The sequence below is a fragment of the Eriocheir sinensis genome, chromosome 16 (assembly GCF_024679095.1).
Source record: "Eriocheir sinensis breed Jianghai 21 chromosome 16, ASM2467909v1, whole genome shotgun sequence".
Lineage (NCBI taxonomy): Eukaryota > Metazoa > Arthropoda > Malacostraca > Decapoda > Varunidae > Eriocheir > Eriocheir sinensis.
This window is the reverse complement of record NC_066524.1, coordinates 12,408,500-12,422,511: the sequence shown is the minus strand read 5'-3', so window position 1 is coordinate 12,422,511 and position 14,012 is coordinate 12,408,500. Positions and strand designations below refer to the sequence as shown.

Genomic DNA, 14,012 nt, shown 5'->3' with positions numbered 1-14,012 from the left:
TCTATCTGTCTATCTATCTATCTATCCTTACTTATTCATTTATTTATGTGAATATGTCTCCTAGCTGTTAAATCATGAACAGCCATCAAGAGTGAGAGTGAAGAAGAAAGGAAAGAAAGGAAGATCGAATTAATAGGTTATGATGATGAAGACGAAGACGAAGAGGAAGAAGAAAAGGAAAAGGAGGAAGAAAAATAATGCATAGTCTATCTATCTATAAAGGAAAATAAAGACGGTAAAGAAAAAGAAGATAATGATGATGAAGAAAAATAAGAATATAGGAAGACTTAAAACGATGTTGAAGAAAATTAAGAAGAAGAAGAATTATGCATAGACCCGTTATACTAAAGCCAAACCACGGAAAAAAAAACAAAAACGAGGACATTAAAGCAGAGGAAAAAGAATCATACATACTCCGCTACATTAGTCCGCGCATCGCTACTCCCGGCCACTCTCCGCTACTTTAGTCCCCCGTCTGTGCGAATTGGTAACGCTGCGGAGGTGCTCGGTAAACAAACGCCTTCCCTCTGTGCTCTCGAGGCGCCAGGACTCTGCTCAGCCTCTGCAGGGGGGCGTGCGGCACCCTCAGGGACAGGCTCACGGCGGCACGCGACCACCAGGTGAATATAAGCGTCCATACCATCAGCCATTAACCCCAGTCACCCTTCCCGCCGCTATCACGTACACCAGTCACCATTTTCCGCTTTTTATCACCAGCCACTCACTCTTGGGTAAGGCCGGTCATTAACACCAGCCGGTCATCATTCCCCAGTTATTAACACCAGCCAGTCATCAATCCACATTCATTAACACCAGCCAGTTATCAATCCCATCGTTAACACCATCCATTAACACCAGTCATCAGTCCCCAACACCAGTCACCATTACACCAGTCCTCAACACCACTCACCATTACGACAGCCCAATCACCACCACTCACCAAGGCACTGCTACAGAATGACACCCAACTCACTCTGGGGTTGACACTGTTATCAGTACTTGCAGAAAATCATTGTTTCAAAATAACGATATTTTAACCCTGTGTTATTTATTGAGAATGGAATACATGTCCCTGAACTATAACATAAAGGTATTATATACTATTTAAAAGGAAAAGAGAAGGGAATTATCATGCCATTTTGGATATTAACATTTCTGTGTGGTAGACAATAATCTGTATCTTGTTGAGTATTTCTATTATTTTTATTATTTCTATGATCATTAAGTATTTCTACAGTAAAAATAACATCAGTAACCTATCAAATTGTAACTACTTTAGTGTTGGATAGTAGCCTATTATGTGTTTGGTGGTAGCCTACTGCATGCTGAATAGGATAGTGTGTAGGACAGTAGTCTATCATGTGTTGGGTAGAAGTAAAGCAATACAGATCTTGTGGTATTATTCTAGTGTTTGCCCATACTCACCCCTTGCAACCAAAATTGGCTAGGGGGCCATTGAGACTTCGGGGAATGCGGTGGTAAACATGAAATGCGTCGCAAATGCATAGTTTTTGAGCTATGGGGGGTTGAAAAATACCCTAGATATAGGGAAATTCCTTACAATTAGATGTAGGGAAATTTCATATTCTGGTTTTTTTTTACAACGTAGTACGGAAACCACGCAATTTAACTCACTCTCCATACCAAATGGAGGGGTCGAGGGGGGCAAAGCCCCTGCTACAGTATTATGGTCATAATGAACCATCTATAAACGGTAAGTAATTTACGTCATAGGAATCTTGCAACCGTCATATACGACTATGTATTCACTTACTGGTAGCACGTACGAAGGCATGAAGCAGGTTTGGTATCACGTACGAACGCGTGAAGCACATTCGAACGCAGGTTACTTGTGTTCAATGTCCCTCAGTTAGCTGTTAGGTCGTAAAGTTTGGTTGGGGTACTTTAAGAGGAGGGGGTCCAGAGTGGGGCGCAGCCCCCCCTTGGTTAGCAGGGGGGTCAAGGAGGGCAAAGCCCCCCCGTTAGCAGGTCGTAAAGTTCAGTTGGAGTAGTTTAAATATGCTCCCCCACCCAAATACCCCGACCTCCCGCGGGTCCCCCAAGATCGTTGGGGGAAGGGGATTAATTCGTCTTCTTCTTTACTTTTAAGTACTTCCGCCTTCATATTATGGTTGAGGGACATGTATTTTGTTTTTTTAACTCTATATATGATATATGGAGGCGTATTATCGTATTCTGGAGGCGCGGAGTCAATATCCACAATCACCTTGTATACTGGGAATACGAACCCGTGAAGCAGATTCAGAATGCGGTCAGTAAGGATTCACGTGTTCGAACAGCTTGGGCAGGAGGTTCGAGAGCCTTCACTTGCTCTAGAACCCACAGTACTGTTTAAGGTGCGGCGTTGGATGGATCACGGCTAGCCGGTGATTTTGCTTGTGTCAGTGATAAACAATGAAGATACACTGTGTTTGGTGCCACGGACTCTACTTGGAGGACAGAAACCTTGCAATGAGTGTGGTGTAGGCGGTTTATGTGAGCGCAGATGGTCTCCGGCGCCACGCCAGATGGCGAGGTGAGCATCGTTTGGTGGGTTCACTACGCTTCTCTCCCAAAACAAGCTTGGGGATCCAGTGAGTGCGTGGTTTCTGTATGGGAAACACTAAATTCGTTGCAAACGCTCATTTTTAGTGGTGGTGTGAGAAAAAAATCCCTAGATTTAGGGAATTTCCCTAGATTTCGGAGTTTTTATCCCCCACCACCACCACCGCCACCCACTAAAAAATACACGATTGCGACGGATTTCGTGTTCCCCACCCCAAAACCCCGCATTCCCACCAGGTCCCCAGACTTGTATGGGGGGGAGGGGGGAGTATGGGCAAACACTAGAATTTTACCGATCTTGTTAAGGGAATTATTGTTCTCCTGGGGATAGTAATTAATTCTCCACTATTACCCTATTTTCTTCTTTTAAATCTCAGGATGCGAATCATCACTGATAACCTTTTATGTCCATTTTTTCTGAGTTTAAAATGCATAATAAGGTGTGATGGTATCTAACTCTAACGTAAATATGCCTAAAACACTAAATTCACAATGGCAGACAAAACTTTTCCTGAAAGTCTTGGTGTTTTTTAATTATTCAAGCAAATAGCAATAAGTATATGTGGGAAATTAAAATTATTGCGGACTAGCAATTTTTGTTACAGAAAAGTTTAAAAAAAGATGAAGAGTATAATAAGATCTATCAGAAAAAATAGTTTATTTATTTATTTATACTAATCAAAGTATTTATTGAAATTAATTAAGCAGCAGCAATCAGCTGCAGTGAGCATAAGTGAAGGGAAATGTATGTGCAGAAAAGAGTATTTTTTTTATGGAAAAGGTTTAGAAAAGATGAATAGTACTATGATAAGATCAGAAAAAAATAGTGTCAGCATACAGAGGGGATTTTTTTATATTTTTTATTATGATAAATACCATCAGATAAGTCTTCTACCACCCTCCAACCTCCTGGACGAATCATAGAATAAAAGGTCAGGGTCAAAATAGTTGTGGTAACATCAATGAAATGTGCAAACCCACATGGCTGTGGGTTGCGGAGTAGCCCAAAGTGACAAAATGTGCACACCTATTTGAATCTGTGTTCTTGCTTAAGGTTTTCCAGGAGGTTTGAAGGTTAGCAGAGGACATATGGCACTAACAGAGGAGTAGTTCATAAGGCAGAACATGAGGTGTGGGAAAGTTAATAAAACTAATCTTTGCTGAGTAGAGCAGCAGCACACTGGTTTGATAGTTGCTCGGTCTGTCATCTCAGATTGGGTATAAATATGGAGTTTTACCATTACCATTACATCAGTCATCAATACCCCAGTTACTATTATGCCAGTCATCAACAAGTAACCAGTCATCAACAAGTTATCATTGCATCATCATCAAGTGTTAGTTAGTACTTGAAGAGAGTCTATGATTCAAATACTAAAGAGGCAAGAATCTAGACGCCTCTCTAACTTGAATTTATTATCTTTTTTCTTTTCTTTTCTTTATTTGACGGGTGTTGTTTGTAAGTTCCTGAAATCAGCTTATACTTCACACATTTATTTTGGATTGTTTTTAGTAAAGGGTTCTTCAGATGAGCTAGTACTTGATATGTTTATTTTGACATGTGTAGTTTTTTATTGGAGGGTTCTTAAAAACAGCTAATACTTGATACATTTATTATGACATGTGCTGTTTTCTAGTAGAGGGCATACTGAAGGAGAACAGTGGTGTGTGCCCATGCATATACTCTGATTAGACTTACCTCCAGATGTGCTTATTCTATCATTCTTGTCACTGCAGTTCCATTTTCCATTTTTTCATCCCTCATTTCACTCATAACCTTCACCACAGCATTCCTTAGGGTGGTCCTGTAATGAGGGAATGTTCTTGTTCCAGGCCAAGCCCCATGAGGAAGCATGAACACCAGCCACAGACAGAACAGCACACATTCCACTCGGAAGAAGGTGCAGGTGTGTGTCTGTGTGTAAATGTGTGTGTGCCTGAGCGGGTGTGTGTTTTATCTTGGCTTTTTGGAATTGAAACAAGCTTGCAACATCCTGTATTCTAAAGAATTTCTGTCATATAATTCCTTATTCTTACTTATTTGCATATAGACAGGATTGAGTCAAGTTCATAATGTCACATATTGCAGCTCAGTTTTATGATATTGATCCTTACACTTTAATACACTTTTGATTTAACTAAATTATTAATTCTATTCACTCATTATTTCGTATGTGTGTAATTGCATATGTGTTTATGATTGTGTATGAGTGTGTGTGTCTGTGTAAAGCAATAAATAGTACCTCTAACTTATCAACCCACATTACACCATAAACCTGTTGTTGCCAATCACTGCTAACTGTCTTCCCCACACCCTCAATCACCCCCCAGATATCCTTCGTGATCCGCGATGAGGTGGAGAAGCACCACCGATCATCCGTCAACTCCCTGCAGTATGACCCACACCTGCAGCGCCTCTACTCCGCTGGCCGCGATTCCATCATCCGGATATGGAACTGCAAGAACCAGCGCGAGCCATACCTTCAGTCCATGGAACACCACACCGACTGGGTCAACGATATCGTACTGTGCTGCGGCGGCAAGAACTGTGAGTGTTGGTTGTGGTGCTCATGATGTACACGGTGTTTACCTGACGACTCACCAGGTTAGCTCCACCACTAAACACATGCCATGGCTAGGGTGTTGGGGAGCAGAGGGAAAGATTTTGTGTCATTGTTCTTTTGTAGTTTATTAGTGGGAAAGGTGTGTTATTTCATCAGTATCAAAGGAGTTTTACTTTATTAGTAACAAAGCAATTTTAGTTTGTCAGTAGCAATGTTTTTATTGCTGTTATTTTTATTATTATTTTATTGTTACTTTTATGCATAGATTCATTACATTGGCAGGATTTGTTTAGGAGTGCTAGTTGTCATCTTTAGCCCTCTAACAGTAGAGGCAGATTTTTTTTATTATGGCACTGTGATGTGTATATATTTGTCTTTTTTTTAATGTTGGGGTTCATATACCTAGCACAAGTTTGGATATATAAGTGATTACTGTAGACATGTTCATAGCTGGGAATGTCTAGGAATTCTCTTAACTTTTCTCTCTCTCCTTTCAGTGATATCAGCGAGTGCAGACACCACAGTCAAAGTATGGAATGCCCACAAGGTGTGTACTCCATCCTTCCTCTTATATCCTGTAGGTTAAGATGAGCTGTCACTTCCTTTGCCTCTATTTGTTAATAATTAAATACAAAAATAAGAATCAATTCTACTTTATTTATTTGCTTAAAATGAACAAAAGTAAGACATATTGTAGAAGAAATAAATCACCCTCTCATCTTTAATGTATTATTCTTCTCATGTATATTCACACGCAGGGTTTTTGTATGTCCACGCTGAGGACACACAAGGACTATGTGCGTGCCTTAGCCTACGCCAAGGACCGGGAGCAGGTAGCCTCGGCAGGGCTGGACAAGGCCATCTTCCTGTGGGATGTCAAGACGCTCACCGAACTCACCGCCAGCAATAACACCGTCACCAGTGAGTGTTGGATTTCAGGTTCTCCCTTAACCCTCAACATAAAATCAATTGATAATTTTGAGATGTAAGCATAAATATAGAGATAAATAGTGTTGAAGGGGTTAATAAGAAGTGTCAGCTATTACCAACTCAAAAGCCAACAGCAGCTTCTTAACTTTTCTGTTGATGTTGAATTCCACATCCTTCACTTAGTTACCTTCTTCTTGGTCTATTTACACCATACAGTTGCTAACAGGGAAAATCGGTTTGTTGAATGTACCTTTTCATCTGTACAAGTGGTTCATGGAAAGTTCGTAAGGAATAGAGTTTGGCTGACTGATAATGTGGGAAATTATCTCATGAAAAAGCCTAGAAAGGAAAAGTACTAGGGTGTATGTATGTGTGTGTGTGTTCATATACCTCTCATGGTGTCTGTGGTTGCAGCGTCGTCCCTGAATGGCAACAAGGACTCCATCTACAGCCTGGCCATGAACCCTCCTGGCACTGTCATCGTTAGCGGCAGCACTGAGAAGCAGCTCAGGATCTGGGACCCTCGCACCGGCAACAAGCTTATGAAGCTCAAGGGTGGGTGGGATGAGTACTGTTTTTTTTTTCTCTATCTCTTTCTATTTTCAGAACTAAGGGCAATCAAAATAATGCCCACAAAAATGAAAGGCACTCGAGACACTCAAAAATGGAATTATGTGTAATTTGAAATGGTTCATCTCATAGGAAGGGAAAATACAGATGAAGGAAGGCTGTTTAACTCTAACATTAGGAGGTTGAACAACATAGGAATGAACTTGTTCTCTCAGTAGTTAAAACAAAGATTAATATCTGAATTAAAATTACCACTGATAGCCTCTCCTCCCCATCCTCCCACCACAGGCCACACAGACAATGTAAAGGCTCTACTCGTCAACCGGGACGGTACACAGGTGATCTCTGGGAGCTCTGACGGCACCATCAAGCTGTGGTCGCTGGGCCAGCAGTGCTGCACCAAGACCATCATGCTGCACGAGGAAGGGGTCTGGGCCCTGCAGGTAGGCGGCCCATCACACTTTTTTTCCTCCCTCCCTTCTTGCAACATTCACAACCTCTTTCAATTTCTTCTGCAGAATATTAGCATTGAGAGGTGAGTTCTTGTTTTTCCTCACGTCTTGTGTGTGTACTACAGTGAGTGTCTCCTCCACAGGCCAACGAGAGCTTCACCACCATATACTCTGGTGGCCGGGACAAGCTGATCTACAAGTGTGAGACACGGGCGCCAGACAAAGGTGTGCTGCTGTGCCAGGAGTCGGCGCCGGTCCTCAAGATGCTGCTCACCCCGGACAACTCAGGTCTCTTTGTGGCCACCACTAATTCTGCCATCAAGTGCTGGGTAGGCTTTTTCATGTGTTTGTTCTTTAGTAGCACTAATAATGTTATTTTTTTGTGATAGAGATACACCGAGGCTTGAAAAATTAACATCTGTTTTTCCCATAAAGAAAGCCTAAGTATATTAGAAAAGAATTATCAAATTCAGTTCCAGAGGTTCTTACTAATCCCCTCTTGAAAAGTTTAAGTTGTTGAGGAGGTGCAATACAGTGGAAGGAAGGGTGCTTCAGAGTTAACCAGTGGCAGGGGAGAAGATACTGGTTAACTCTTAAATTAAAGAGTTAGAAAGCAAAGGTATGAGCTGGAGCAGGAAGTCATGTGCATGTGCCGCAAAGACTCATAATACTAGAGACTAATGATGATAATGGTGAATATGGCCAGCCATGAGTCCCTTTATTTACCTTCTATTTTTTTTCCCCAGCCATTGAACAACAGGCTGTCCCACGTAGACGATTACTGTGAGAACGAGGAGCCCCGTGAGCTGCGGCCGGTGATGACGCAGCCAGACTGGACCATCAAGGGCGGCTCGGCCATCAAGAACTACGCTATCCTCAACGACAAGCGCCACGTCCTGACCCGCGACACCGAGGAAAACGTGGTCTTGTGGGACATCCTCAAGGTGATAGCAGATGGGCTTCAGGGTCATGGGGTGGGGGGGCGACAAAGATAGTAAGACCCATATTCTTAGACGCTTTTGGCTCCCACAATAAGTAATTACACCAAAGGTCACAAAGGAGACTAGTCTGGTCTCACGAGTGTGTTTCACGTTCATGGTGTAGAAGCCTTGTCAAACTATCACTAAGCTCATAAAACTACCCATGGAAATGCCCACAACCTCTATAAAAGCCTTCAAGTGTGGCTGTGGGGGTCCTGAAATGTTTCCAAAGGTCACAAAAGAGTTTAGTTGAGTTTTCATGAGTGTTTTGCACATTCATGATTCAGAACCCTTGTCAGACTATCACTAGACTCATTAATCTACCCATGAAAATACCCCCAACCTCCATGAAAGCCTTATCAGATGTGTGTGTGTGTAAGTCCCACAGTGTTTGAGAATATGGGTTTGAGAGGCATTGGGGATAAAGTAGTAATTGTAGTTGATGGTATAGGAGGAAGAAATAGATCAAACAATTTCTGACAATGACTTGCAAATTGACATCAAACCTGTGGCTCACTGCAAAAGATTTATCTGAATGGAGAGCTACCCTACTTCCAAGCATCTTTTTCTTCTTTTCATATAACATCCTTATTTTCCCTAATGTGGTTGGACGGACTGTGAATCTCTCCCTCCCACTCTTGACGATTGTAAACTCTCTTCCCTAATGTTCATCCTTCTCATGTCTTCCTCAACTCACCATCTCCAGGTCATCTATGGAGTATTTCAAAATTATAATCATTTACGAGTTACAGTGATTCTACTTCCTCTCACAGGCAGTCAAAGTGGAGGACCTGGGCAAGGTGGACTTTGATGCAGAGAAGCAGAAGAGAAATAAACCCATCTTTGTGCCTAGCTGGTTCACGGTGGACCTCAAGACAGGGGTAAGTGGCAGCGAGTGTGTGTGTGTGTCAGTCAGTCTGTCAGTGGTATTAACCTGTAGTCTTTTCTCCTCCTGTTTATGATGCAGAAAACCAGAGGAAAATGTGGAATGGGTAAGTTGTTAGGGGTGAGTGAGTGGGTGGTGTGTGTGTTTTCCAAGAGATAGTGAGACTTTTGTATGTGTGTGGGTGTGTCCAAAATGAAATATGTATAAGTGGATTGGTGTATGTGTGTGTGTGTGTGTGTTGACCTAGTTTACTTAGTTGTTGTAGAGCTAAGTTTGTGTTGTCCTGTCTCCATATATACGTGTGTGTGCGAGTGTGTGTGTGTAATTAGGTCATGTGCGTGTGTGAGTGTATGTTCAGGTAATGAGTGCGTGTGTGTGCATGCATTTGTTCCCAGATGCTGACCATCCACTTGGCTGAGAAGAGGGATGAGGTGGACTGCTTGTCAGCCTGGGTGTCAGCCAAGGAGGCAGGCTTCCCCACTCAGGATGGCCTGGACGTCAAGTGTAAGTGCAGAGAGTATCACGTACTTTATTATTAACTTGAAGCCAGCGGGTGGGCCAGGGAAAATGAAACCATAAGAACCTGCTGCTGCTTATCTTGTTACATGTCAGTATTCATTCTGTCATTGATTTAATTATTTAGATTGGCTCTGAGAAGTTACACAGAAGATAGAAATATTAATAGTGAAGATCCGATCTCTAAGTTTTAAGTATTGTGAAGTCCTTTTCTCCTATAAATAGTTTTAATGAAATGTGCAGTCATGAAGACATTCTGAAGCATGTTTGTGACCAGGACTAGTATAATATATAAACTATTTTACTTGGTCAGTGTTGTATCTCTAGGAAAGATAACATGATCTTTGTCCAGGTGGAGGCTTGTTTTGGTTTTTCAATATTTCTTTTTTTCTGTGGAGATGTCTGAAAGTTCTCATGTTTCCTTCCAGTGAATTATGGAGAGCTGCTGCTGAAGGCACTGTTTGAGCACTGGCCACGCACAATATCATACGAGGAGAACAAAGGGGGGGAGGGGGCTGAGGGAGGCACCGTGGCCAACCAGAATGGCTTCACCCCCAAGTCCGGGAATGACTACTTCTCCATTCCACCACACACACCCGTCATCATCAGGTGAGTGTGTGCGTGTGTGTGTAAGCATCAGTCATTTTGTTTTTACCTATATTTGTGTTTTATAGCAGGCTTTATTTGTATCTTTTTTTCCTTGAGTTACCTCCTGTACTGTAAAAAAAAAGAAATAGGAATGAGTTGTTTGTTATGTCCTTTATTTCAGTGTGTGTGTGTGTGTGTGTTTGAAATTCCTCTCCTCACTTCCTTTGGGCATGAAGCTAGGCACTTTTATTCTCCTTCCTATTTCCTTCCTTCCCATCAAAACCTGCTACACTTTCCCTCATTCTACTTCATGTCCCCTCGCCAGTGAGATCCAGGGCCGCACACTGTACCGGCTGCTGTGTGGCGATGCGGGGGGCGACGCAGAGGGGGTGCTGCTCAAGGAGATGGTGCCGCTCTGGGTCCTGGACATCGTGGTGGAGAAGACATCACCCAAGCCCAAGAACAAGGTCTACTTCTTCCTCCTGCCGCACGCCTCCTCTGGGATCAAGCGCGAGAAGAAGTGAGTCAGTCGCTCTGGGCCTGGTTTGTTTAGTTGGTGTTGGTTACCTTGATTTTCATTGTTTATGGATATTGTGAGTTTGCTGTTTTGGGGGAATCTGTTTTAATTAGTGCTTTAGTTTATTTTTCTCCTTATTTTTTTTCCTTTATTTATTTATTTATCGATTGATTAATAGATTTTCTTTTTATTTTCTTCCTTTTTTTTTATCAGTAAGCAGGGATTTCTCAGTTCATTAAAATAAGAGAACAAGATCCTTGAGAGAGACAATCAAAATTATGCAAACTTTCCCATAGAATTGTATTGTAAAAAAGTATACATTATTGCATTTTGCCCAAGAGAACGTCAGTTATAACAGTTCATCTATGTAACTGAGAACACTAACACCGGAGGCACCAAGTGTACTCATTACTGCTATTTACATCCACTCATTATAACTTTATAACTATTTACAGCTATTTAGAGCTTTAAACTGTAACAACTGATTCAAAAGTGTCTCAGGTGTTAGCAGCAGCAGCACACCTTGAATGCATTACCCTTGCCTCCTCCAGGGACCGGCTGAGTGCAAATGACTTCATCCAGATCCGCAAGGTTCAGGAGCACGTGTACGAGAAGGTGTTGGGCGGCGGCAGTGACGCCGGATCGACGAACAATAACAATGATAATGCTGAGACCACATCCCTAGCGGAGGAGCACGTCCAGCTCATCTGCAATGATAAGGTGAGCTCCACAGTAGATAGACAAGGCAGTTTAGATTATAAGATGAGGTTCAGGGTTGATGAGCAAGGCAGTTTGGTATTTATTAAGCCTGAGGGTAGACATGCAAGACATTTTGATATTTACGAGGAGAGCTGCAGGATAGAGTAGCAAGACAGTTTGGTACTATGAGGTGCAAAACAGTTTGGTCTTTATAAAGCTTCAGAATAAACATGCAAGATAGTTTGGTATTATAATGTGGAGGACAATTTGGTATTCATAAAGCTTCAAGGTTGATGGGCAAGACAGTTTTGTATTTTAATGTGCAAGACAGTCTGGTATATACAAGGTGAGGTTCAGGGTAGAGAGCAAGTCAGTTTGGTATTATAAAGCAAAGAGCTTCAAGATAAGATTGGTATTATAACAAATTAATACTTGTCTCTTTTTTGATGCGGGAAACTATTTTATTTGTGTTATTTTAATTGGTTATCTTGCATGTGTAAGTTCCATAAAGGTTCTCCCAGGTACAGTTCCTTCCCATATGTTCACTTATTCATTGTAGCTTCTTCAGGGTGTCATCAAAGGTTCAGATCCCAAGACAGAAAGCACTGATGTGTTGTATCTCTTTGTAGATTGCTTTTATTCTGCTTGTATCATGCCAAGAGGTTCTTTGTTTACCTCCTTATAATTTTCATTGCTCTTTAATTCATCTATGTATTCTGCAGTAGCTCTGTTTAGCCCTTTTCTTTACCTTCCTTCCCCACTTTCATCACTCTGTACCTCCCCGACTCATTCTTTCCCCCACTGTTTTATTCTTCCCTACTATTACCCCTCTGTGCCTTCCCCACTCATTCTTTACCCCAATAATTGATTCTTCCCCACTCATCCCTCTGTGCCTCCCCCACTCATTCCTCACACAGCAATCCTTCCTCACTTCTTTCACTCTCTCCGTTCCCTCAGGTGCTGGACCCGAGCATGGACCTGAGGACGGTCCAGCACTTTATCTGGGGCAACACCTCCCAAGACATAGTGTTATTCTACCGACCCCTGAAGTGAGGGCGCCGCCACCACCGCTGCATGGGGCTGACCCTCACTCCGGTGAAAACATGTTATATATATATCTAGACTTACTACCGACAATTATAATTATAATAATAACAATGTTGGTTTTATTTCACTCTGAGGCTTGCAAGAAAACAGAAAAAGTGTAATAGTTTAATAGTGCTTAATGGTAATATTGATACTAAATGATTTATTACAATCCTATCTATATATGTTTATGCATAGCTCACCTGTGCATTATCTATACAAAGTGCCCAGCCATTCACGCCCCATAAATACACACACACACACACACACACACACACACACACACACACTGGCAGAGCTCATTCTTATTATTATACCAGTGAAACTTAATCGTTTTCTTTTAGTAAATCTGATTGTATCAAGGCATCTCTACACCTGAAATTGACATCTCTTTTGGTCACTCTTTACTTCTCTTTTATAGGAGCAGCGATTACTAGCAGGCTTTTTTTCTACATTTTCTTTTTGTTGCCCTTGAGTTGCTTCCTATACTGTAACAAAAAGTCATATTAACTAATTCTTAGAGTAAACTATATAAACCATGACAGCTCTTGACCACCATTTATTTGAGAGAGAGAGAGAGAGAGAGAATGCATCTTTTCCCACCCAAAATCACTGGTCAGTCAAAGGGTAATAAGAAAATGTAGTTCTGTTGGTCCTAGAATAAAACGAGACCAGTAGAATAAATAAATACCGAAAAGAATATAGCCATTCTGTTGGTCCTAGAATAAAACGAGACCAGTAGAATAAATAAATAGCGAAAAGAATATAGCCAATCATATAAAAACAAGGAAAAATAAAGTTATTCAGTTGTAAGCAAGAGAAAGATTATAAAACTGAACTATAGTTATGAAAAACACAATAATAGAACAACACTTACCATTCGTAAGAAACAAAATTAAAGGAAGGAGAGGCCGTAAAAAGAAAAGGAGAACCAACTGATCGTTGTTGCTATCAGTTTATATTCGTCCCACCAGCGCCAAGGGGAAGAAGGATCAATTATATCAGTCATTATCTCACCCATCATGGTCCTGGAATATTTAAGTCACTGACCAATCATCTCTTTGACCTTTCGTGAGTATGTGTGAAGCTTTTTGCCGCGGGAAAATAATGGGAAAGTAGAAAAAAGGAGTTATTGAAGGGGAAGATTATGGAGGCGGAAAAATGTCTGGAAGGAAAGAAAAAGATAAAGTTGTAGTGATTGGGTAAATAATATCTGTAGAAAGGTAAAATATTAGTAAGTTAAAGTTACTGGATGGTAGGCCTATATATAGCTGTAGGCAGGAAAATAATATATACAGGAAAGAATGGAAAAACAGAAAACGAATTCTTGTCGTTTCTTCACATTTCTCTAGTTATGGAGGCAGAGGGAGGGATGATTAGCTTATTTATTAGTAATTATTTCACACATCCCACTTAGGGTCATATTTTAATACATTTTGTCCCCTCAAGTTCACCTATTTGACAAGGCTTTCGTAGGAGTTGTGGACATTTCCAGGGGTTGTTTTATGACCCTGCTGGTGGTGGTGTGACCCTTCCTCTGTACCGTGAACCTAAGAAAACGCTCACTATAACCCGATTGATCCCCTCTTTGACCTTTAAAAATACCTGATATGAGAAGCGAAAGTGTCTTAAAATACCAGCCTTATATTCTCACTTAAA

At 41.4% G+C, this 14,012-nt stretch overlaps 1 protein-coding gene across 2 annotated transcripts; it reads left to right on the top strand.

The window, feature by feature from the left end:
* The first annotated feature begins 457 nt into the window (after positions 1-457).
* LOC126999306 (WD repeat-containing protein 48-like) lies at positions 458-12,425 on the top strand. 2 transcript variants are annotated; one of them, XM_050861748.1, is made up of 15 exons: positions 458-620; positions 4,399-4,466; positions 4,897-5,113; positions 5,627-5,676; positions 5,888-6,050; positions 6,474-6,614; positions 6,918-7,072; positions 7,225-7,410; positions 7,828-8,025; positions 8,835-8,942; positions 9,343-9,451; positions 9,892-10,072; positions 10,377-10,571; positions 11,120-11,288; positions 12,225-12,425. In XM_050861748.1, the coding sequence occupies exons 2-15, from the start codon at positions 4,419-4,421 to the stop codon at positions 12,318-12,320; spliced, it is 2,016 nt and encodes a 671-aa protein (XP_050717705.1). In that variant the 5' UTR covers positions 458-620; positions 4,399-4,418; the 3' UTR covers positions 12,321-12,425. The 2 variants fall into 2 exon arrangements, with proteins under 2 accessions (XP_050717705.1, XP_050717704.1); XM_050861747.1 differs by having other exon boundaries at positions 4,399-4,472.
* The last annotated feature ends 1,587 nt before the right edge of the window (positions 12,426-14,012 follow it).